Source organism: Echeneis naucrates, chromosome 20, assembly GCF_900963305.1.
Source record: "Echeneis naucrates chromosome 20, fEcheNa1.1, whole genome shotgun sequence".
NCBI lineage: Eukaryota > Metazoa > Chordata > Actinopteri > Carangiformes > Echeneidae > Echeneis > Echeneis naucrates.
The window spans coordinates 12,352,117-12,373,416 of NC_042530.1; the positions used below are offsets into that span (position 1 = coordinate 12,352,117).

Here is a 21,300-nt window from a genome sequence, read left to right on the forward strand (position 1 = left end):
ATGTGTATGTCAATATGTAAGGTAAGGCTTGCTATTGTCTTGCCATATCACTTTAGGCACCACAGCCAGGCCAGTGGTGACTTCACAGCAGCCTCTAGTACCCACCCTATGCTCTCCCAAGCAATTTCCTTGTGGCAGTGGGGAGTGTGTTCACCTGGACCGCAGGTGTGATCTACAGAAAGACTGCTTAGATGGATCGGATGAGAAAGACTGTGGTAGGTTAAGACATAACCTAAAACCTGGTGATATTTTATTTATATATGTTCATGTATGAATTTACGGCAGCATAGTGATTAGCACTGTTGCCCCACATGAAGAAGGTTTGTGTTTGTGTTTGTGTTTGTGTGCACAGTTTACATGTTCTCCCCGTGCCTGCGTGGGTTTCCTCCGGGTACTCTAGTTTCCTCCCACCAACCAAAGAGATCATGTTTGGGTTAATTGGTGACTCTAAATTGTTCTTAGGCCTGAGTGTGAGTGGTTATTTGTCTCTGGCCTCTGTCTCAGGGCTGGTGACATGTTCATGGTGTACCCCGCCCTCGCCCAGTGTGAGCTGGACCCGGAAACAGATAAAACAGCTGAAGATGAATGAATGAATGAAAGAATGTATGAATTTAAATAAATGTGTGTTCTTTTTCATTGCTCTAGTGGACTGTATCATGTCCCCATGGACAGCATGGAGTGCATGCAGTGTGTCCTGTGGTCTGGGCTCCTTGTTTCGGCAGAGGGATATACTGAGGGAAGCTCTGCCTGGAGGGGCCTGTGGTGGGGCCCAGTTCGACAGTCGAGCTTGTTTCCCTCGAGCATGTCCAGGTCTGTTCAATGAACTTGATAGTGCATAAACTGGCTGCTTCACAAGTACTTAGAAACTGATGCAATGATTATATTCATGCTTTTCTCTGTAGTTGATGGTCATTGGTCAGAATGGACAGAGTGGTCAGACTGTGATGCTCATTGTGGAGGTGGAGTCAGACAGAGGAACAGAACCTGCTCTGCTCCTCCACCTAAGAATGGTGGACGGGACTGTGAAGGCATGAACCTGCAGAGCCATAGTTGCAACAACCAGGCCTGCACCAAAGACATTGGCACACAGACAGGTGACTCTGTCAAATAGTAACTCTGTTGCTGGTTTTTAAAACCTTTTTCTGAGTTACACCATTATCCTTTGTAATCCTAAACAAGCTGATTTGTTTAGGTTGTGTCAATGGCATGGTGCTTGTGACTGAGGCAGACTGCCAAGCTGGAAGATTGGAGCCTTGCCCTCCTACCTGTGCACACCTCAGATTAACCAACAATTGCACTACAGCATGTACAATTGGTAGGATGCTCATTGTATTTGGAGTTTACCTATATTTGTACAGCTGCATAGACAATGCTATAATGCTTGTATTTAACTTGAGAGGAAAATGTCATGCAAACAATTAAATTGGTCTCTTTCTTAGAAGTTCAAGGAGTGTAAACATTCATAATCTATTATTGCATATCAATCAATTCAGAACATTACAAGATCTAATAGCCTTTAATACGCTCAGAAGCAATTATACATTTTTATTTTGGAATCTTAATCTTTTGGGTTAGTGCTGAGGAACTCAAAATGCTTTCTTGCTTTGGAGATTTCTGACTGTGATGCAGTGTGTTGCTAATGTCACATACTACAAAAGCAATAAACCTCTGTTGAAAAGATGTCGGTGATATATTTGCTGAAAGAACAGTTGTGCACATGTTCAGTCACTGGCAGCTACAGCACTGACATAAATAATGACTTTCTCCAGGGTGTCGCTGCCCCAGTGGTTTGTACCTCCAGGAGGGACGATGTGTAAATGCCACTCAATGTGTCTGTCACTGGAACAGCCAAACACTGCAGCCAGGACAGATGGTCAGCAAGGACCAGTGTACCACATGGTGAGTGAACCAAAGCGAGCCTAGTGACATTTCTAAAATGCTAAATGCAAAGAAATGTACTTTTGACACAACACATAAAATTTTAATGTCTGTAATTTTTTTACTAAATTGTCATCTTGATATTTATTTTTTCAAGTGCATATCAATTCTTCTCAGCATTGTTTTGGATTACTGGGATTCTGTCTTTGCTTTTGCGGTTGTTTTCTTAACAATTAAAGTCTAACTGTCAGAAATCCACCATCAGTGTGTGCAGGGATGGACAGGTCACCTGTAACACCTCCAGCTGCGTGGTGAGCTGTCAGTGGTCAGTGTGGTCGTCATGGTCACCATGTGATGTAACCTGTGGGTTAGGACTACAGCATCGCTACAGGTGAACCCGATTAACTGGACAGTAGATTAAGATGTACTGTTTTGCTTATATTAAATTTAATAAATATTCTCTCCCAGGTCCCCAGTGAACCCAACAGGAGCAGTCAAAATCCAGCCCTGTCCAGGAGACTACACAGAAGCCCGCAGCTGTTCCAGCCCCTGTCTCCCTGGTAGGACTGCACACAACACCAAAACTAAGGTTTACACGCTGAATGCTTTCTTTTTTTTTCCTAAACAAGCTACATAACTGCATTGAGCCTCACAGTATAGCAAAGGAGTATTTCATTAATCTTCTACCATTTAGTTATTTCTCGGTCGTGGGTAGGGCCAATCCCAGCTCACATTGTGGAAGGCAGGGTACAGCCTATACAGGTCACCAGTGAATCACAGGACCAACATAAAGAGACAGACAGAAACAAACCACTCACACTCATACCTACATACAAACTCCACATAGAAAGGCCCCAGGCCAGGAATCAAATGAAATGAATACATGAACTTCTTGCTGTGACGCAACAGCGCTAAACCTTTATGCCACCATACTGCTCTGAACTATTTCATGAACAACAATTAGATTGAAACGGAGAGACTGAGTAACAGTTGAAAGATGAGTTGAAACATTTCAGCAACTCAATAACTCAATATCTGTACGAATACTGTTTTTGTTAATTAAATAATTGCAGTCATACAATAAGCCTTTCACCTTATACTTAAATAGAAGTCTACAAGTCTACAAGCTTTTTAATTCATTTTCATACTCATCATGTGATTGTAGTATAATGCCTTGTCTTCTACAGTGCTACCAGATGGAGTTTGGAGTAAATGGACGGGCTGGTCAGAGTGCAGCAAGACATGTTTCAACCTTGTAGATGAGGTGGGAATCAGACGACGATTTCGTAGCTGTAACCACTCACTCACTGTATTCAACCATACGCACTCTGGCTGTGACGGGGAGAACGAGGAGCAAGAGCCTTGCAATACTGTACACTGTCCAGGTAAGACATAATCTTCTATAAAAGTGTTAATAATGAAGCATTTTCTCTATAGCTAAAATATATGATTTTGTGCTGATTATAAGCTGATTTTAATTTTATTCTTCCAGTAAATGGCGGCTGGTCAGTTTGGTCCGTATGGTCTCAATGTTCATCTGAGTGTGACTCTGGTGTACAAACAAGAGAGCGATTCTGCAATTCCCCCTCACCACAGCATGGGGGCAGCAGCTGCTCTGGGCCACATATACAGACAGGAGACTGCAACTCCCACCCCTGCTCAGGTGCTGTATGAATGTTCCTTACCACTCAGACTATTGAGGATCGTGGATAAATATGTGTGAATAGCAGTACTTCATAATAAAACCATTCATTTCTGCTTCTTTCAGGTCAGTGTCCAGAGGGAATGGTGTATATGACAGCAGCTGAATGTGAGGCCCATGGCGGTGCGTGTCCACGGATCTGTTTGGACATGACCTCCACAGATGTGCAGTGTGCCACTGCCTGCTATGATGGCTGCTACTGTGCCCTGGGCCTCTACCTGTTGAATGGCAGCTGTGTGCTTTTGGCACAGTGCCCTTGTTACCATCAGGGGGAGACATATTCAGCTGGTAGCAGCCTGCTGGTTGATGCCTGCAATAACTGGTACTGTTAAGACTGTATTCCCTCAGGGGATAAATCAAATTTAGCTTACAATACAGTTGCTTTGGGAATACATGCTATAAACAAATGTTACCTGTTCTGATGTCTCTTGCAGCACCTGTGTTAATGGTGAAATGCAGTGTGGAACAGCACCTTGCCCTGGTTTGTGCTTCACTCTGAGTTTAAATTTTATATTGTCTCCCCAAACTGATTCCTAATCTTTCTTTTATGGTTTCTGTAACCTGTTTATGTTTCTCAGTGGACTGTGGTTGGAGCAGTTGGACACAGTGGAGCACCTGCAGTCGAACATGTGATGTTGGTGTGAGAAGGAGGTATCGCTCAGGAACTAATCCTCCTCCAGCATTTGGGGGTCGTCCTTGCAAAGGAGACAGAATTGGGATTGATACCTGCAGCATTGAACCCTGCTTTGGTCTGCAAAATTACTCCGTTCCTAATATTTACCTAATATTTACTTAATATAAAATCCACATTTGGAAATGCAAAAAATGTTTTACTCTAATTAAAAGATGATGATTTTATATATATATATATATATATCAACACACAGATAATGTAAACATATAAATAAAGTTAATGCCGTTGTATTGTGTCATGTCTCAGGTGTGAAAGAACCATGGAGTACGTGGTCAAAGTGCTCAGTGACATGTGGAGGAGGCTACAGGACCCGAACACGAGGGCCAATTCGAATCCACGGGACTGCTCAGCAGTTCAGTGCCTGTAATCTGCAGCCATGTGGTATGGCAAGAACGATCCACTTATCTAACAATACCAGTTTATATTTAAGAAGAGCGAAAAATAGATTTTACTTCTTTCTCATACTTGTGAAACTAAATATTTTCCTACACCAGAGCTAAGAATGTTCATATGTGGGCACAGGTAGTTTTGGCTAATTGTTGTAAGAATATTATATTTATTTTTCTGAAATGAAAAACGCATAAGAGTTTCAGTAGTTTATGCCAACATTGACATTTAATAATGTATTTCATCGGCAGATAACGGATCAAACTGTGAACTGTATAGTTTTGAATAAAAGTGAAAATATGTGACAAATAAAGGACTTTTGTCAAATTAGTTGAAGACAAGAGGCACTTGTTGATTGACTGTTGAAGTTTGCAATCCAACTTTTTTTTTTAATGCATTGACATCTGTAATTTTTATGCACTGGGGTTTTCTTAGGCGGTGACCAATTGTGTCCTCAGGGCCAGCTGTGGAAACAGTGTGTCAGGGGGGCAGTGTTGTGCACAGACCTCCTAATGGACCTCAGCAGGAACTGCACCCCTGGGTGCACCTGCCCACATGGGACCTACCAACAGGTAGTTGTGCTGGCTATACACAAACATACATATGTACAAATGTTGACAGGAATCACACCATCATTGTTCATGATTCCCTCTGTTCCTAGGATGGTGTATGTGTGCAGGAGTCTGACTGTCGCTGTGAAGTAAATGGGGAACAGTACAAACCAGGAGACATTGTCCCCACAGACTGCAACAACTGGTGAGGAAGACTGAATAATGACTCAAACTCCATAGGCATGTTTTTCTGATCACAAATGTAAGAGACAACTTAATGATTCAACTTGTCTGTGTTTCTCTCTTTACATTTCAGTACATGTGAAGCAGGGAGATTGGTAAACTGCTCTAAAGGCACCTGCAATGGTAAAAACTTACTGAATTCACTTTTACCTCAGCTACTGTGTCTGCTTTTGTGCACTCTCTTTCAGATTCTGATTTGCACAACAGCAACATTAGGTTGTGTGCCATGTGAGATTATGCTGATGCCAAAAACAACATTACCTCACGGTGTCTTTTTTTTTCCCTGTCCAACTAAACACACCTTTCTCACCTTTCTCTGCAGTTGATGGTCAGTGGTCCTCCTGGACTCCATGGGGTCAGTGTTCAGTTTCATGTGGAGCAGGTCTCAAGTCTCGGTACCGTTTCTGTCCTGGTCCCCAGCAGTCAGGAAGTGGCCTGCTATGTCTGGGACCTCACAGAGAGGACCAAGTCTGCATCAGTAGCCCATGTGACCGTGAGTTTTGTTTGTTAATTATTATTATTGTTTATTATTGATATTTAAACACTACATCGGCAGTAACGTTCTTTTACGCACGTGTTTTCATATTGTACATGCATTTTGAATGTTGACTGTAATCAGAACAGCTTTTTTTTCATTCACACGTGAATTGTGCTTACATGAGCTGAATTAAATATGAAAACCCTGTAAGCCATGGGATTTGTCAATAACAGTAAATAAACTGCCAGTAAATACGCAGTGTAGGTTGTTTTTTGTTGTATTATTTCATAATACAGTTGCTTGTTTTCAGACAGATGCATACTGTAGCCCAGTCTCAGTGATGTTTTTCCATATTTCTTCAAATATTGTTTGATATATTATGAATTGATATGGACATTTTAATTCTTTTACCATTTCACCAAGCTCTTCGGGCTCTTTCCAGGTGATGGTGGATGGGGCAAGTGGAGTAATTGGACAAAGTGTACAAAGTCATGTGGTGGGGGAATTCAGAGCCGTAAGAGAGAGTGTGACAGTCCTAGTCCAGAGGGGGAAGGAGATTACTGTGAGGGGCTAGGAACTGAGGTTGTAGCCTGCAACACTGACCATTGCCCAGGTATGAGTGCAAACTTTAGATGTGTAGACAAGTACATCTGGTCCAATATCGGTGTACATACCAACATGTACATGTCGTGTTTCTTTTCAGTTGCGCCATGTTCTAAGGTTCCGGGAACAGTGTTCAGTAGCTGTGGTCCCTCCTGCCCTCGCTCCTGTGATGATCTGGCAGTGAGTGTCGAACTTAGCACTTCTGCAATTCAAAAAGAAATCATGCTTTATACTTAAAAATAATAATATTTGGGTTAAAGTGATGAACATTTGTTCCTCAGCACTGTGAATGGAGATGTGAACCAGGGTGCTACTGTACTGAAGGAAAGATTCTGTCTGCTAATGGGACAGTCTGTGTAGAGAGAGAAGACTGCCCCTGCCTGGACCTCAGTACTGGAAACAGGTTGGAAGCAGGAGAGACAACCAAAGCCCCTGATGAATGTAACAACTGGTGAGTATATGACAGATACAAACTCATCAAAAGGACACGCACAGGATCAAATTCAAATCAAATGCCAAGTCATTAGTTACATCAAGGCATTTTACATATAGAACAGGTCGAGGCCAAACACTGTATAGATTTATTTAAAAGGGCCCAACAAATCCCATTATGAGCAAGCACTTGGTAACAGACAAGAAAGGAAAATCTTTATTCAAGAGAAAGAAATAGAAGGAGAATAAGAGAAAGGTAGGGCTTTAGAGAGAGAAAAAGTAGTGTGTGTAGTTACAGACTACACACTCAAGAAACACTTATGTGTACATGTATCTTGTCTTTCAGCACCTGTGAAGGTGGGAGGCTTAACTGCACTAGATACACCTGCCCAGGTGAGGAAGGCAAAGACTGGTGCAGTTTTTCAATTGGAAAATCTTATTAAGGAATGGCTGGTAAATTTTGACTTGTGTTTCCAGTCTCAGGTGACTGGTGTGAGTGGTCAGAGTGGACTCCTTGCTCCAGGACTTGTGGGGCAGAATACGTTTCCCGCTACAGGAGCTGCAGCTGTCCTGAGCCTAAGGCTGGAGGAGCTGCCTGTTCGGAAGAACAGGAAATACACAATGGGGTTGGTGTTCAAATCCAGAGACAGCCCTGCCCTGTCATTACCTTCTGTCCAGGTAATATGCCACCACTGAGTAGCTAACACCTTCGTTCAAAACTTCTTTTGGAATGATGCTGATCAAAAGTGAGCTCATTGATCAGACAATTTAAGACTGTTTTGTTTGAAATTGTTTACAGTCAGAACCCTTCAGCCGTTCTGTCATCACTTTTTATGTTTGATTTCTTTCTTCTTTTGCCGACTTTGTCCATAGTTCATGGTTCTTGGAGTCCATGGTCCGTGTGGTCGGATTGTGATGGGTGCTCTGCATCATCCACTCGCACCAGAGGATGCAACAGCCCTCCAGCCAGGTTTGGTGGCCTCCCATGTCTTGGAGAAAGTAGACAGAGGCGCGGTTGCTATGACAACATCACCACCTGCTTAGGTCAGCATAAAACAGGATCACATTATATATTAATTGTGGACCTCCGTCAGCACACACACACCCTAAATAACATGAGGAAATATTCCCCTGCTGGTGAAAGCTTGGGGAGAGAAAAGAGGCAAAAAAAGAATACATTGTAAAAATCTGAAAAACTGTTGAAATTAAATGGCTTTCTGAAAGGGACGATTAATGAACTCTCAGCCCTCCCATGATGCTGCACAGAATGATAACAGGGTTTAGTGACAAACACCAAGTTGAAAGGCTTCTGTATTGCTGCGCTACAGCACAATGTCTGGTTATAGAAACATTTGTGTAACGGAGAGAACATCCAAACAATGTCAATCACGCCACTTGTAATTACTTTTTAACACTATTTAAGATCCTTGTTGGTTTTTCATCCCAACTTTGGCTGCATATATTTTCTACTTATTTCGCTAGCCTGACTCACACCTGTCCTGACCTCAGTCCTTGGAAGATAATATTTTTTCCAGTCTAGCTACAGCCAAGTTTTCTTTTATAGTTCCATCCATCCATCTTCTACCGTTTTTCTGTTTCCGGGTCGCAGGATCTGCTGGAGCCAATACCCGCTCACATTGGGCAAAGGCGGGGTACACTCTGGACAGGTCGCCAGTCCATCACAGGGCTAACACTTAGAGACAGACAGAGAAAACATCCACTCACACTCAGACCTACGGACAATTTAGAGTCACCAAATAGCCCAAACATTATGTCTTTGAATAGTGTGAGGAAACCAGAGTACCTGGAGGAAACCCATGCAGGCACAGGGAAAACATGCAAACTCCACACAGAAGGGCCCAGTCCAGAAACTGAACCCTCAACCTTCTTATTGTGGGGCAACAGCACTAATCACTATGCTACCCTTATTCATCAAATTCACATATTAATTATCTTAAACTTTATTTCCAATTGTCTTTTCAAGATTGTAGTGGAGGCCAGGAAGATTGGCCTTGTGGGAAGCCCTGTCCTCGCTCCTGTTCAGATCTCCATGGTGACACAGTGTGCTTGGACTCCCCTGGGTGTAGCCACACTTGTGGTTGTCCAGGTGACATGGTTCTGCAAGATGGAGTGTGTGTTGCCAGGGGGGAGTGTCGCTGCAAATACCACAATAGCTCTGATATTGGTGAGAGCCACAATGCTTTTACTTGCATAAACTGTATATGTAATTGTGTTTGACTAGGGAGACGCTCATTCAATCAGTAGTCTTTTGTCTCTGGTTAGTTATTGTTTGGTCCCATTGATTTGTTCTCTGTACAGGTGGTCTAGAGGCCAGTAATACATCATGGGTATGGCCTGGTGGGTCTGATTGGCAGTTTGTGAATCCAGGAGACAGCATCACGAGTGACTGTAAAAACTGGTACAACACCTGCCACACAACATGCTGTCGCCATTGTTTCCTGTGAAAATACTAGTTAATGTAATTTAATTCAATCGAATATACGATAGCATTTACATACTATATATCTATATATGTATTTGTGTGTGTGTGTGTGTGTGTGTGTGTGTGTGTGTGTGTGTGTGTGTGTGTGTGTAATATATGTGTAATGTATACACACTCCCCCCTTCCTCTTCTCTTGCTCACTTGAAGTTCATGTGAGGCGGGGGTTCTGCAGTGTCAATCAGTCACTGGTTGCAATGTTGATGGTGGCTGGAGCCAATGGGGAGCCTGGACAGATTGCACTCTTCCATGTGGAGGCGGAGTCAGGTTCAGGAGAAGGCAGTGTGATAATCCTTCTCCTCAGAGTGGTGGAAGAGGCTGCCTGGGAGTCACTGAGCAGCAGAAAGACTGTAACATACAGACCTGTACAGGTAGGGATGCCAGGCCAATCCAACTTCCATCTCACTTTACCCTCTCAAAACAAATTGCTTTCATTCCACTCGGGTCCTGATCTTCTGCACATTTGTGATGTTAAATGTAATATATTAAAAAGTAAGAGTTTCAACATTACAGTAGCACATGAATTATGAAATTTTTGTTATTTTTTTTTCTTTAAAACTACAAATTGAAGTGAATGATACATGATAGAAATTAACATTATAATATGCAAGTAATGATGATATTGAAGTAATGTAAATCAAAGGATGTATTTCTCCATGCATATGTCTTTCTGCCCAGACTCAGGGGGGCCCTGGCTGCCATGGTCTCAGTGGTCTCTGTGTTCAGTCAGTTGTGGTGGAGGACACCAGTCCCGCTCTCGTCTGTGTAGGACTCCACCCTGTAGCGGCCTCAGTAGCCAGAGCAAAATGTGCAACACACAGGTGTGCCTTGGTGAGTCCCTGTCCACTATGGAGTGCCTGTACCTGTGGCATTAAAGTAACTGTCAAATGCAGGCTAATCTTGTCTGAAAGCTCATTGTCAGACACTTGAATGTGTTTACTTTATGGATGTCATGTCATTGTGCAGAGGTGGGCTGCCCCCCAGGGAGGCTGTACCGTGAATGTGAACGAGGTGAGGGCTGTCCATTCAGCTGTGCTCAGGTCAGTGGCAGAGAGGGCTGCTACTCAGATGGCTGTGAGGAGGGGTGCCACTGCCCTCTGCACACCTACCAACACCAGGGAGTCTGTGTGCAGGTTGGCTTCCTGTAATCTAAGTTTTTGTTTCTCCTTCATGATGGCCATACCTGTATAATACTTAAACCAGGCTTTGAACACACTGGACAAAAAGTAATGTTTACCTCATTTCTGAAACTGTAATGCAAAAATTCTTCACATGATGGAAGTCTGAGATTATATCGCTGTGTTTCAGGAGTGTCCTTGTCTGGTCGACACAGCTTTTCTGGCATCCTTGCAGAGTGTCTCTGTCACACCGTTTACATCACTCCTCCTTTACAACATCTCTGAAGGGATGGAGCTTTTGTCTGGAGAAACAATGGTCCATGACTGCAGCACATGGTGAGCATAGTGTTATGGTAATATCTGAACTTATAAAACATTTGAACATTTCTTACATTGCCTCCACTGCCTTCTACAGCTGGACCATTAAGGATAATTTATATGTCATCTTTTAAAACAATTGCTTTTAAAAGGTAAGGTGTTTTAGTTTGCATTTTTTTCTTTTCTGAGGGGGTTATTTTTCACTAATGGAGTTAGGTAACAGCCTTTAAATTTTGCTTAGCCACCTTCTTTTCCTTTAAAACTTAATGCCAATTGATCCTTTCCTCTTTACTGTTTCCTCTAGCACCTGCGAACATGGCAGGTGGAATTGTTCCTTGGAGCACTGCCCAGTTGATGGTGGCTTGTCTCCCTGGGGCCCTTGGACCCCATGCTCACTTTCATGTGGAGGTCTAGGACTGAAAACTCGCTCCAGGAGCTGCACACAGCCTGTGCCAACCCATGGAGGGAGAGATTGCAAGGGGCCACGCCAGGAAACTACCTACTGCCAGGCCCCTGACTGCCCAGGTACAGCAGGTGTAGTGGATTGCAGTACAGTGCAGTACATTAAATTTAATCGAGTCCTATATAATAACACCCATTTCCACCCATTTAAACCAGTATATACAACCTAGTGCTCATTCTTGCACAGTGCAAAATAATGGCGCTTGTTATGATCATTAATTTTGAAATGTTTTTGGCAGCAATTGTTGGTCCTACAGAAGAACCAAGTTTACCAGGTAAAAGATCCTTTTAAGAATTATGAGGATAGTTTTAATTTTTCACAATTACTTTCCTGTTTCCTTCTCCCTCACTGGTCTGAGCAGCTCCAGTCTTTGAATGGTTATTGTTTAAATTCAGTCTGTGAAGGATTTTGACTTTACATTTTTTCCTCAACATCAATATCATATCTAGATGAGGATAGTGGCTTCTCTCCCTGGTCACTGTGGAGTTCCTGCACTAAGACCTGCACTGATGCTCTAAACCTGGCTACGAAGTCCCGTCATCGAGAGTGTGTGAAACCTCCCTGCTCTGGAAAGACTCACCAAGAGAAGGCTTGTAACTTGCCCCAGTGTCAAGGTACGGCCAGCACACTTGTAAGGGTGTCACAATCTCAATTCAAAATCAAAGCTCAATCAAAATAATATCACAATTTAAACTCTTGAAATCAAAGATAGAATCAAGGATGTAGTCATGCCCCCATTAGCACATCCCACAGGTATGTCAAGGGGAATATGCACAAATGTTGAAGTGTGGCAAGTCAACATTACTTCCTTTACCTTGAATTGAAAGCTATTTAGACACCATGACAGCTGGTAATATTGGAGGCACATTAACTGAACTAAACCCTATCCTGAAATCACCCTTGTGGAAATACTAGCTTTCTCTCTGAGTTATGTCAACCATGTTCCCCTTGTCAACAAGAATTTGTAAGCTTTGTTAAGTGTGTTTAACATAGTCCAAAGATAACACGACAAATATGGCAGGACATATCCACAGGGATCATAAAGATGTTGTTTTTAAGGCAACCTATATTTCTGAAGTAGATATGTTCAGTCAGGCCTATTCCATTTCTTTTGAAATAAATTAAAGGTTTATGTAGTAATTATTTTGATTCCCAATCAAGAAGCATTAGTGAGAACTGCTTTGAATTGAATTGTTGAAAAGTTTCATCAATCCATTCATCCTATATTTCTGAAAAATATTAATGCCTCCTAATTTGGATTTATCATCAATATAAAATAAATGTTAAACACATCACACAACACAAAGTCTGCCACCTGACATTCATCTGTCTGTCCACCAATATATAAAGAAAATGTGAACTTTTCAGTCACATTTAGTAATGGTGATTAATCAGTATTAATCAATAGCGACTCTGTTTTTAATCAGATTAAACGTTTTAATTGTTTGACAGCCCTAGCATTTAGACAATATTATAAATACTTAGATAAAATGTTTTCATCTAAGTGTAAGAATTTGATGACGTGAACAGAGATGAAATACTAGAAATTATACCAGTTACTCTGATTAAGCTACACTCAGCTACTACATAGATTCTGCTGCAATGCATTTCCAGATGGAGGTGAAGTTTGCAAGGGAGATGACTGTGTGCGGAAAAACTGCTCATGGACAGAATGGGGTCATTGGGCTGCCTGCTCGCGGTCTTGTGGCGTGGGTCAACAGCATAGGATCCGCACCTTCCTCAGCCCCGGGACCAATGGCTCATGGTGTGAAGATATCCTTGGAGGGAACCAGGAGCAGCGATTCTGTAATATCAAACCCTGCAGAGGTCAGCCAACCAGAGAAACACAGTTTAACCCTGTCAGTAAACAACCAGGAATCTACATAAATTTTACTGCAGGTTAAGAAAAAGTGTAGCCTTGAAAACTGCTTGATAGGAAATCCTTCACAGTTGGCAGTTGCTGTTGTGGAGGTAGCAGTACATGCACTGAAAATGAATCCCTGGCACCTGCAGGCCACAATGAACTTGCTTCTGATGGCTCTTTGCTTGGATTGTTTCATTATGTCGAAATTGGCAATATAATCTATGATAATCGGTTAAATGTTGCTTCACTTCAAAGGGCCAGAGGTCGAAACTTTGGGATTTGTTGGTCTGTATTTTTAGTCGTGTTTGTTTATGTGTTTGGACAATTTAGTGGATGGAGGCTGGTCCCGATGGAGTCCTTGGTCCCGCTGTGATAAACGATGTGGTGGTGGACGCTCCATACGCACTCGCTCCTGCTCAAGCCCTCCACCAAAAAATGGTGGTAAAATGTGTGAAGGAGAAAAGAACCAGGTTAAACCCTGCAACACCAAACCTTGTGGTGAGACAGACCAAATATGTTCACATAAAGCATATTCATTAGTGTGAACCTATGGTTAGTTCATCTTGTGCTTGGATAGATGCTCATTGCATGTGACCATTTTCTCAGGTACATCTTTGTTCTAAAATATCAAACACCCTGTGATCAGCATTCATGGAGAGATGTGATGTGAAGAAAATGTCTGCTGCATCATGCGGAAATTCATGACCTTCTGTTTATGTCTTGTCAGATGAGAAAGGTTGCCCACTGGGCCAGGAGTTTGTGTTGTGTGCCAACCAGTGCCCACAGTGGTGTTCAGACCTCCAGCAAGGCATAGAGTGCCAGGAGAACACAGAATGTCAGCCCGGCTGTCGATGTCCTAAAGGTACAAAAGCTACAGAGGGACTCTTTCTAAAGGTTGAGGACCTTTTTGAACAGATAAGCACAAGTGTGTGGGTATCTGTATGAACGCTTGTGTTCCCACCTATACAGGTTGAAATTGAAGCAGTGCAGGGGCTAATTCAAAACTATTTATGACTGGCTTTGAACACATTTCAATTCAACATACAATATTGATATGTATTAACACATCACTCTGCTTTGATAAAACTTAAAGCAGCAATAATAGATATTTTTTTGTTAACACTGGATCATATGATGGCTTTTGTATGAAAGCTATTGCTCATGGCAACAACCCCATAGGCAATTATCTTCTGAAATCTGAATGTCCCCAAAGCTCCACTGAGCTTTTAGGCAAGTTTCTGCTCATTATTTTGGTTTTCCAGCTAATAGTGTCACTGTTTTGGTGTAGCCTCACCAAAGTCTCTCTCTCTTTCTCATTAGGGCTCTTTTTCAGACACTGTAGGGCAGAAATTTTCAGGTTGGAAAAGTGTCTATACACTACCTGCTTGTGCCAGGATGGCAGTCTCACTGCAAAGCTTTCATATTTTGAAATGTCAGAAGACACAGGGTTGCTACAGTTGGCATGTTAAAGCCCTTGGCTCTTTCACTTTAAAAGGTGATATGTCAGACTTAATAACTTGTTCCCACTTCACTTAAGTGACAAAAAAATCTACAATACACACTGTTCATATAATGGCAAAATGACAATCAGAAATCATTACCTCCAAAAATGTTGCCCTCATTATGTCATTGCCAGCATTTTGTTTTTGTTGTTGTTGTTGTTTTGGGTTTTAAGTGTCCATTCTTCCCAAAAAATTGTCCCACAGAAGATATAACAGTTAAATCTTAACTATTTGCACCAATAAATATCACCCGAGATCTAAGTGAGAAGGTAAATTTTATATTGTTTCAGTGAACTTGTGCATTGTTGTAAAAGAATGAACCCTATGTGTACTGTTTAACATAGCATGAAATTGAAAAAGAAATGCATGTGTGCGTCCAGGCCAGTTGCAACAGGATGGAATGTGTGTGCAGCTATGGCAGTGCGACTGTGTGGACTCACTGGGACAGATTTGGGCCCCTGGTAGCTGGCATCAAGTGGACTGTAACAACTGCAGCTGCACCGATGGACAGCTCCTCTGCACTAATCATAGCTGTCAGCATATATGCATTTGGAGCTCCTGGTCCAGTTGGGCGTCTTGTAGTGTTTCATGTGGGCAAGGGCAGAGGACCAGATATAGGTGAGAAGAAATTCACAAGTGGCTGGATATACTGGGTTCAAGCATTTTGTTCACTTTGATTGTTAAAATACTGTAAATTGCAACATGAATTAGTGAAACTATAATCAGTCTACTTGTGTTACTTTTGTGTGTCAGGTCTCTGGTCCCAGAAAATGAAGGAACAGATTGCCAGTTTGAGGAAGTTCAGCATAAATCCTGCGACCCAGGACCCTGCCCGCCCCTGTGTCTACATGATAACCAGGAGCTCACCGTGGGGGACAGCTGGCTGCAAGGAGAGTGTAAACAATGGTGAGATGGATGAATGCAAACACAGATGAAAATATTTGTCTGATCAAGCATTTGTACTCCATGCACTTTCTCATGTACTTTGCTTTCTAGCACATGTACTCCAGAGGGTGATTATTGCCAAAACATTGACTGCAGAGGTGGGTCACTACATTTAACTTTAAAGACAAATTGTAAATGAGCAAGTCTAAATGTGATAAAACAACATGGATTATACTGCAGATGTCTTCATAAAATATGTTCTTATTCAGTTTGGAGAAATGGAAGCATAGATGATATAATGGTATGATAATACACTTCAGATTGCTGAATTTTTGGTGTTGTATTCAGTGGATGGTGGTTGGACACCTTGGTCTGTTTGGTCTGACTGCTCAGTGACCTGTGGACAGGGGACACAGGTTCGAACCCATGCCTGTATCAACCCCCCACCAAGAAACAATGGTTCTTACTGCAGTGGGTCAGCAAAAGAAATCCAGGAATGTCATGCCCCTCCCTGTCTGGGTTTGTACAATTTTAAATTATTCTTTTGACTTTTACCTAAAGCAGACACCGTTCGTTTTGTTCTTAATGCTTGTTCATACTGTATGTATATTTAATATAATATTTAAAAAAGAGAAACCTTTAAGGAAGAAAGATGATATTTGTTCTGATTGTATTTTAACACCTTGTATCCAGATGACCTTTGTCCCTGGTCACTATGGTCACCATGTTCCAGGAGCTGTGGTGCAGGGTCTGTGTCACGGCGCAGGGTGTGTGTGTGTGAGGAAGGGGGAGATGCAGAATGTCCCACTGAGATCGAAGCTGAGAGAAACCAAGAGGAAACACAGCTGTGTTACAAACAGCCCTGTCCAGGTACGAACTGACAAAACTTACCAAGTGAGACTTTTTTCCTTTTGAGAAAGGATCATTCCACTTTTATGGTGCCAGATGAAAATCTCAGTTCAGTCAAAAAATTGGTGTCTTAAATTACATTACATCCTTAAGTGATATCAGATGCATAGGCAAAAACATGCAAAAAAAATAATCCTAATGCAAAAAGAGATGCTCAAAAAGATTACAAGCTCCAAAAAAGGTCATTTAGAAGTGAGATTACATTGTTTTGGCATTTCATCTTCATTAGGCAATGTTCAGCATTTGAGGAGTCCCTATATTGAAAATACCTAACTCGACCCAGCTGGGTTAGGTAAGTAAGTAAGTAAGTCCTGCTTAATACAATTTAGAAATCATTTGATTTAACTGGGACTAATTACAGCAGGACATTATGTGCTGTGTGTGATGGCATTTAAACCATCGTGGTGCATCAAATCTTTGGAAGGAAACATCTTTCTAAGATAATTTAAAAAGTAATACACCTTTCGACACAATGAGAGAATTTATCAAAGACCTGATCATACGGTGTTACTAATATATTGGGAAATAATAACCATCATAGATGGCTCAGCTAGAAAGGACAAAAAAGCCTCCTTCAGTCCATGATATTCCATATTTCAGGGCAGACACTATAAGGGTCAGGCAGCTTTATCAATGCACAATTAAATGTTTTGGATCTCTTGACTGCAGGTTAAAAACCTGATTTGAATGTATGTTAATGCTGTACCTATGGAGCTGAAATAATATATTCATGAGGAAGGTGTAAAATTAATTTGGTTTAAGTTGCAATAGTTTCACCTTATAGATAAATTTTACAGCCCAACCCCAACTAATTGATTGATTACACATTGACCAATTTGATAATAGATTTCTAATTATTGTTGCTAACTGTACTTTTATTGTTGATTATAACAGAGGATAACCTAATATTTGTTGTGTAAATAAATCAATTACATGTTGAATAGCATTGACTCAAGAAACCCTGGAATGACTTTGTCACAGACACCTGCACTGTTTTTGAAATATGTGTGTAACTAGATCAGTTTCGGTCTGTTTTATTTTTACAGACTGTCCCATGTCACAGTGGAGTGTTTGGTCCCAGTGCTCCTGTGAGAGTCAGAGGCAGCAGCGCTACCGTGTAGCCCTCTCGCCAGCAACCAGGGGGCAACAGTGCACTCCTGTTGAGACTCAGAGCAGGGCATGTAGCCACAGTCCATGTGATGGTGAGCTAGTGACCATAGTAGAATGGTCTGTGTGTGCATGTGTTTTCATATTTGTGGGTGACATTATACATATTTAAGATGTACCGGAACAACAGTTTTATTTTGTTTTTTCCTTCCTCTTTGTAGACTGCAAAGCCCCTTTCATGTACTCAGAGTGTGGCATTCCCTGTGAGAAACAGTGTGCTCTGCAGGGCCAGAAGGATCTGTGTTTTGGTGTCAGAGAGTGTACACCTGGCTGCTACTGCCCACAGGTGATTCAGTTAACCCAGTCTTCTTTATACTATACATGATTGACAATATGTGTGTTTGAGGAACTACAACATTTCTAACAATGTTAAAACCTCTACAATTGTTTTTCATGTTCATGGTTTCTATAAAAATTAAGCTGCAACTAATCTTAACAGTGTAAATATAAAGGCACATTCTTGATTTCTGATCATTTAGGGAACATTTGATTGGTTTCAGATAAACTTCTTGAATACAGGAACATTCAGAAGGCATTTTGTCTGTCCTTAAAAGTCCCTTGTTCTACCAGTTATTTCAAATGTTTAAAACTTTTTAATTTATTTGCTGTAACAAAATTGGTAAAATTTTTTGAAACATGAAACTAAATTATTCTACTTTAATTTACATAAAAAGAGAGCACTGGCTAGACATGTAGATAGCAATAACTCTAATGTAATGTCAAAGCTCTGTTCATCTAAATTGGTGTTTGTTTGTATTGATAAGACTTTAGAAAAATGTTGTGTTCTGTGCTTGCTGGTAATACATGGCTTTTATATCAGTTGTGATAAAGAAAAAAAATGTATAATGTTATTTGGCCCAGTTTCTGAGCTTCCAGCTTTGATTCATCACAGACACTTGAAGAATTCTCTCCAATAAACCAATGATACCCCCATACACCAGATGGAGGGAAAGATAATGAAATACAGAGCAGAAAGCAGATCGATAGGGATGAACACACCAGTAACCTTAACTCATTGAATCCATTGATTCCTTTTAATGTAGATTTGTACCTTCAAATATCCTCTGTGTTTGTCGACATATTTATATAAAACAACTAACCATTGCAGTTGAATTGTAAAGAAGTGTTAGCCAAAAAACTACATTCGTGTTGAAACCAAATTAGCCAAACAATAAAACTACCACTGAACCAGTCTTTCTTTTCCCCTACAGGGCCTACTACAGCAGAATGGTAGCTGTGTTCCTCCAGAAGAATGTGGCTGTGTCCACCTTGAGCACCAAGCTACAGGAAAGCAAGTGACACCTGTTACTGTCCCTCAGGGCGCCATGGTCACCATAGGCTGCAGCACCTGGTTAGACCTAAACTATTACAAATAACTGTTTCTCTTCCACAAGACAATTTGAAGAATTGCAAGAATACAGCATAAATGTCATAAGGAGTGTTTGCTATGGCTAATCCACTGTCTGTACATCTTTGCTGCATCAGCATTTTCATCTGTTGGTTCTGCTTTAACAACAGCAACATTTTGATTGTTTTCAACTTAATTCTTTTCCATCCACCAGCGTTGTCACTTCAAAAATATTGTAAAAATGTTCGATGGTTTATACTTCTTGTTATATTGAAGTTCTAACATTCATACAACTTCAGCTCTTTGACAGGCTGTGAATGTATATGTGTGACATCACAAACTAACCAAAGTCCTAACAGTTTTTTAAAGGCACATTTACTGAATTAGGGCTGTATGTTTTTCTCCATGAATTGAGTATTATGATACTTTCACAGTCTTATTACCAAGACCCCCTTTTAATGAACAAAATGTCACTTTCTACATAATGGAAAAATCTGTTCTTTGCTGTTCTTTCCTCCAGCTTTTGTCATAATGGGACTTTGCAGTGTGACACGAGAGAGTGTGAAGGTAAGAAAGGAGGGTAATTGGAGTAATGAGAAGAGGAAACACCTTCATTCTGTTACCCTGACTCTGTCTTCTCTTGTTTCAGTCATCATCAGTGAGTGGTCAGAGTGGACCCCTTGTTCTCCCTGTGTCCCGCTTTCATCCATGCAGAACAGTTCTCTCCAATTGGGGGTTATAAGTGATGCTAATATGATCTCGATCCAGAGGCGTTTCCGGGCCTGTTTGGACCTTGATACAGGTCTTCCAGTCTCGAAAGAGGAGGAGCAGAGCCAATGTCCAGAACCGCTGTTAGAGGAGCGGCTCTGTCCAGATGCTAGTTTCTGCAGAGGTAATGATGTTTGTCTAGCAGGACAAAGAGGCTAGTTGTATTAAACAATTAAGTGACTACCTAAAAATAGCAATTTCCAAAATGAATGAAATATCGTATTGACATAAAAAGGAGAAGGAACAGGTGCAATGACAGATCTAAATATCTTCAGCAACTGGGAAGAATTGTGCTGCTTAAACACTCAATACTGCTTCTCTTTATTCAGTTTTGATTCAGTAAGCAAAACTGCTTTATACCACTGTACATTCTGTGTTTTGGTCCTAAACCACCCAGTGCAGTGCTTCATAACTCAACTGGAGTATGTTGAAGTCAGCACTTTTACACACAGACAAAGCCTGTTCGTTGGTGTGAGAAGTAGACCAATATCATTCCTATTGGTGTTTGGAGAGATTTGCAAGATTTGCCACATTGCAAAAAAGCTGCAGTTCTTGAATGGAAATGAGACTTGTGCAACTGTCAAATCCCACTAAGAATAAACGCAAGTTTCTCACATTATCTCTTGGATACTGATGCTTTAAATCTTACTGCATTATTTATAATGACAATAGACTGATTTTGTAATTTTGCCCACTATGGATGTTAGAATGTTTTTTCATTGCAACACCAAGGCTTCTCGCTTGGTTTTTATCTTATCTCTAACATTACAGCACTGGCTTTCAGTCGTTCTTCTTTGGCACCAATATCAATAATTATATTTTATTTTTGCTCAATTTGAGTGGATTTTGGTAAAGCCATTGTAGAAGGAATGCATTATATACAGAAAAGAATGACTGAGTGTGGAATCTAATTAAAATCTAAAAAGTGTACAATCAGGCACTTATTGGTTTTTGTGTGTAGCCTTATTGTCTGTCAGTTCACTGCTGTCAGTGTAGATTAATAGTAACCATCAGTAGACAATTTATGTGCTTACCATCATTATCCACAATTCCCCCCCCCATCCCTGTGGCCCCATTTGTCCTTAATCGCAGAGGGAATGAGAATAGAAAAGGGGATTTGAAGTAAGTTGTCTGTGTTTCTGTGGGGGCATATTAAGTTGATTGGTTTTGGTGTCATTTGTGTGCACAGAATAACTCATCCTGAACTCAGTCCCATTCCTTATTCTACTTGGCCCTTCCCCTTTGGATATGAATGGGAAGGACTCAAATTTACTACCATGCCTAATGGACCTTCGGTTTGATTTGCATTTCATCATAGTGGATCTAGATCATTGAACTACTGCAGAATGAAAAAGATTTTATTTAGTCTTAATGGATGGAATTATTTTTTTAACCCTAGCATCTTGTGCATATGTCTAAGGAAACACATTTCTATTATTATTGATGATTGATGATAGGGTTAAGGTTAGGCTTAGTGACGACAGTTCCAA

At 41.1% G+C, this 21,300-nt stretch overlaps 1 protein-coding gene across 1 annotated transcript in view; it reads left to right on the forward strand.

Moving 5' to 3' along the window:
* The window catches only part of sspo (SCO-spondin), a 61,600-nt gene that overhangs the window by 25,573 nt on the left and 14,727 nt on the right, over positions 1-21,300 (forward strand). Inside the window, exons 49-93 of the mRNA XM_029529674.1 lie at positions 57-215; positions 646-810; positions 903-1,094; positions 1,193-1,315; positions 1,770-1,899; positions 2,144-2,269; positions 2,347-2,438; positions 3,075-3,263; positions 3,371-3,546; positions 3,652-3,902; positions 4,015-4,061; positions 4,159-4,329; positions 4,521-4,655; positions 5,097-5,233; positions 5,323-5,417; positions 5,529-5,578; positions 5,778-5,948; positions 6,376-6,546; positions 6,637-6,720; positions 6,888-6,987; positions 7,315-7,361; positions 7,446-7,646; positions 7,842-8,012; positions 8,953-9,153; positions 9,297-9,387; positions 9,619-9,750; positions 10,199-10,299; positions 10,435-10,601; positions 10,777-10,922; positions 11,209-11,429; positions 11,606-11,641; positions 11,817-11,981; positions 12,982-13,194; positions 13,562-13,729; positions 13,959-14,093; positions 15,114-15,351; positions 15,517-15,639; positions 15,730-15,776; positions 15,967-16,137; positions 16,312-16,488; positions 17,574-17,729; positions 17,856-17,980; positions 18,906-19,045; positions 19,563-19,609; positions 19,692-19,934. Of these exons, the coding sequence (XP_029385534.1) occupies positions 57-215; positions 646-810; positions 903-1,094; positions 1,193-1,315; positions 1,770-1,899; positions 2,144-2,269; positions 2,347-2,438; positions 3,075-3,263; positions 3,371-3,546; positions 3,652-3,902; positions 4,015-4,061; positions 4,159-4,329; positions 4,521-4,655; positions 5,097-5,233; positions 5,323-5,417; positions 5,529-5,578; positions 5,778-5,948; positions 6,376-6,546; positions 6,637-6,720; positions 6,888-6,987; positions 7,315-7,361; positions 7,446-7,646; positions 7,842-8,012; positions 8,953-9,153; positions 9,297-9,387; positions 9,619-9,750; positions 10,199-10,299; positions 10,435-10,601; positions 10,777-10,922; positions 11,209-11,429; positions 11,606-11,641; positions 11,817-11,981; positions 12,982-13,194; positions 13,562-13,729; positions 13,959-14,093; positions 15,114-15,351; positions 15,517-15,639; positions 15,730-15,776; positions 15,967-16,137; positions 16,312-16,488; positions 17,574-17,729; positions 17,856-17,980; positions 18,906-19,045; positions 19,563-19,609; positions 19,692-19,934 (6,426 nt within the window). The remainder of the gene's footprint in view (positions 1-56; positions 216-645; positions 811-902; positions 1,095-1,192; positions 1,316-1,769; positions 1,900-2,143; positions 2,270-2,346; positions 2,439-3,074; positions 3,264-3,370; positions 3,547-3,651; positions 3,903-4,014; positions 4,062-4,158; positions 4,330-4,520; positions 4,656-5,096; positions 5,234-5,322; positions 5,418-5,528; positions 5,579-5,777; positions 5,949-6,375; positions 6,547-6,636; positions 6,721-6,887; positions 6,988-7,314; positions 7,362-7,445; positions 7,647-7,841; positions 8,013-8,952; positions 9,154-9,296; positions 9,388-9,618; positions 9,751-10,198; positions 10,300-10,434; positions 10,602-10,776; positions 10,923-11,208; positions 11,430-11,605; positions 11,642-11,816; positions 11,982-12,981; positions 13,195-13,561; positions 13,730-13,958; positions 14,094-15,113; positions 15,352-15,516; positions 15,640-15,729; positions 15,777-15,966; positions 16,138-16,311; positions 16,489-17,573; positions 17,730-17,855; positions 17,981-18,905; positions 19,046-19,562; positions 19,610-19,691; positions 19,935-21,300) is intronic.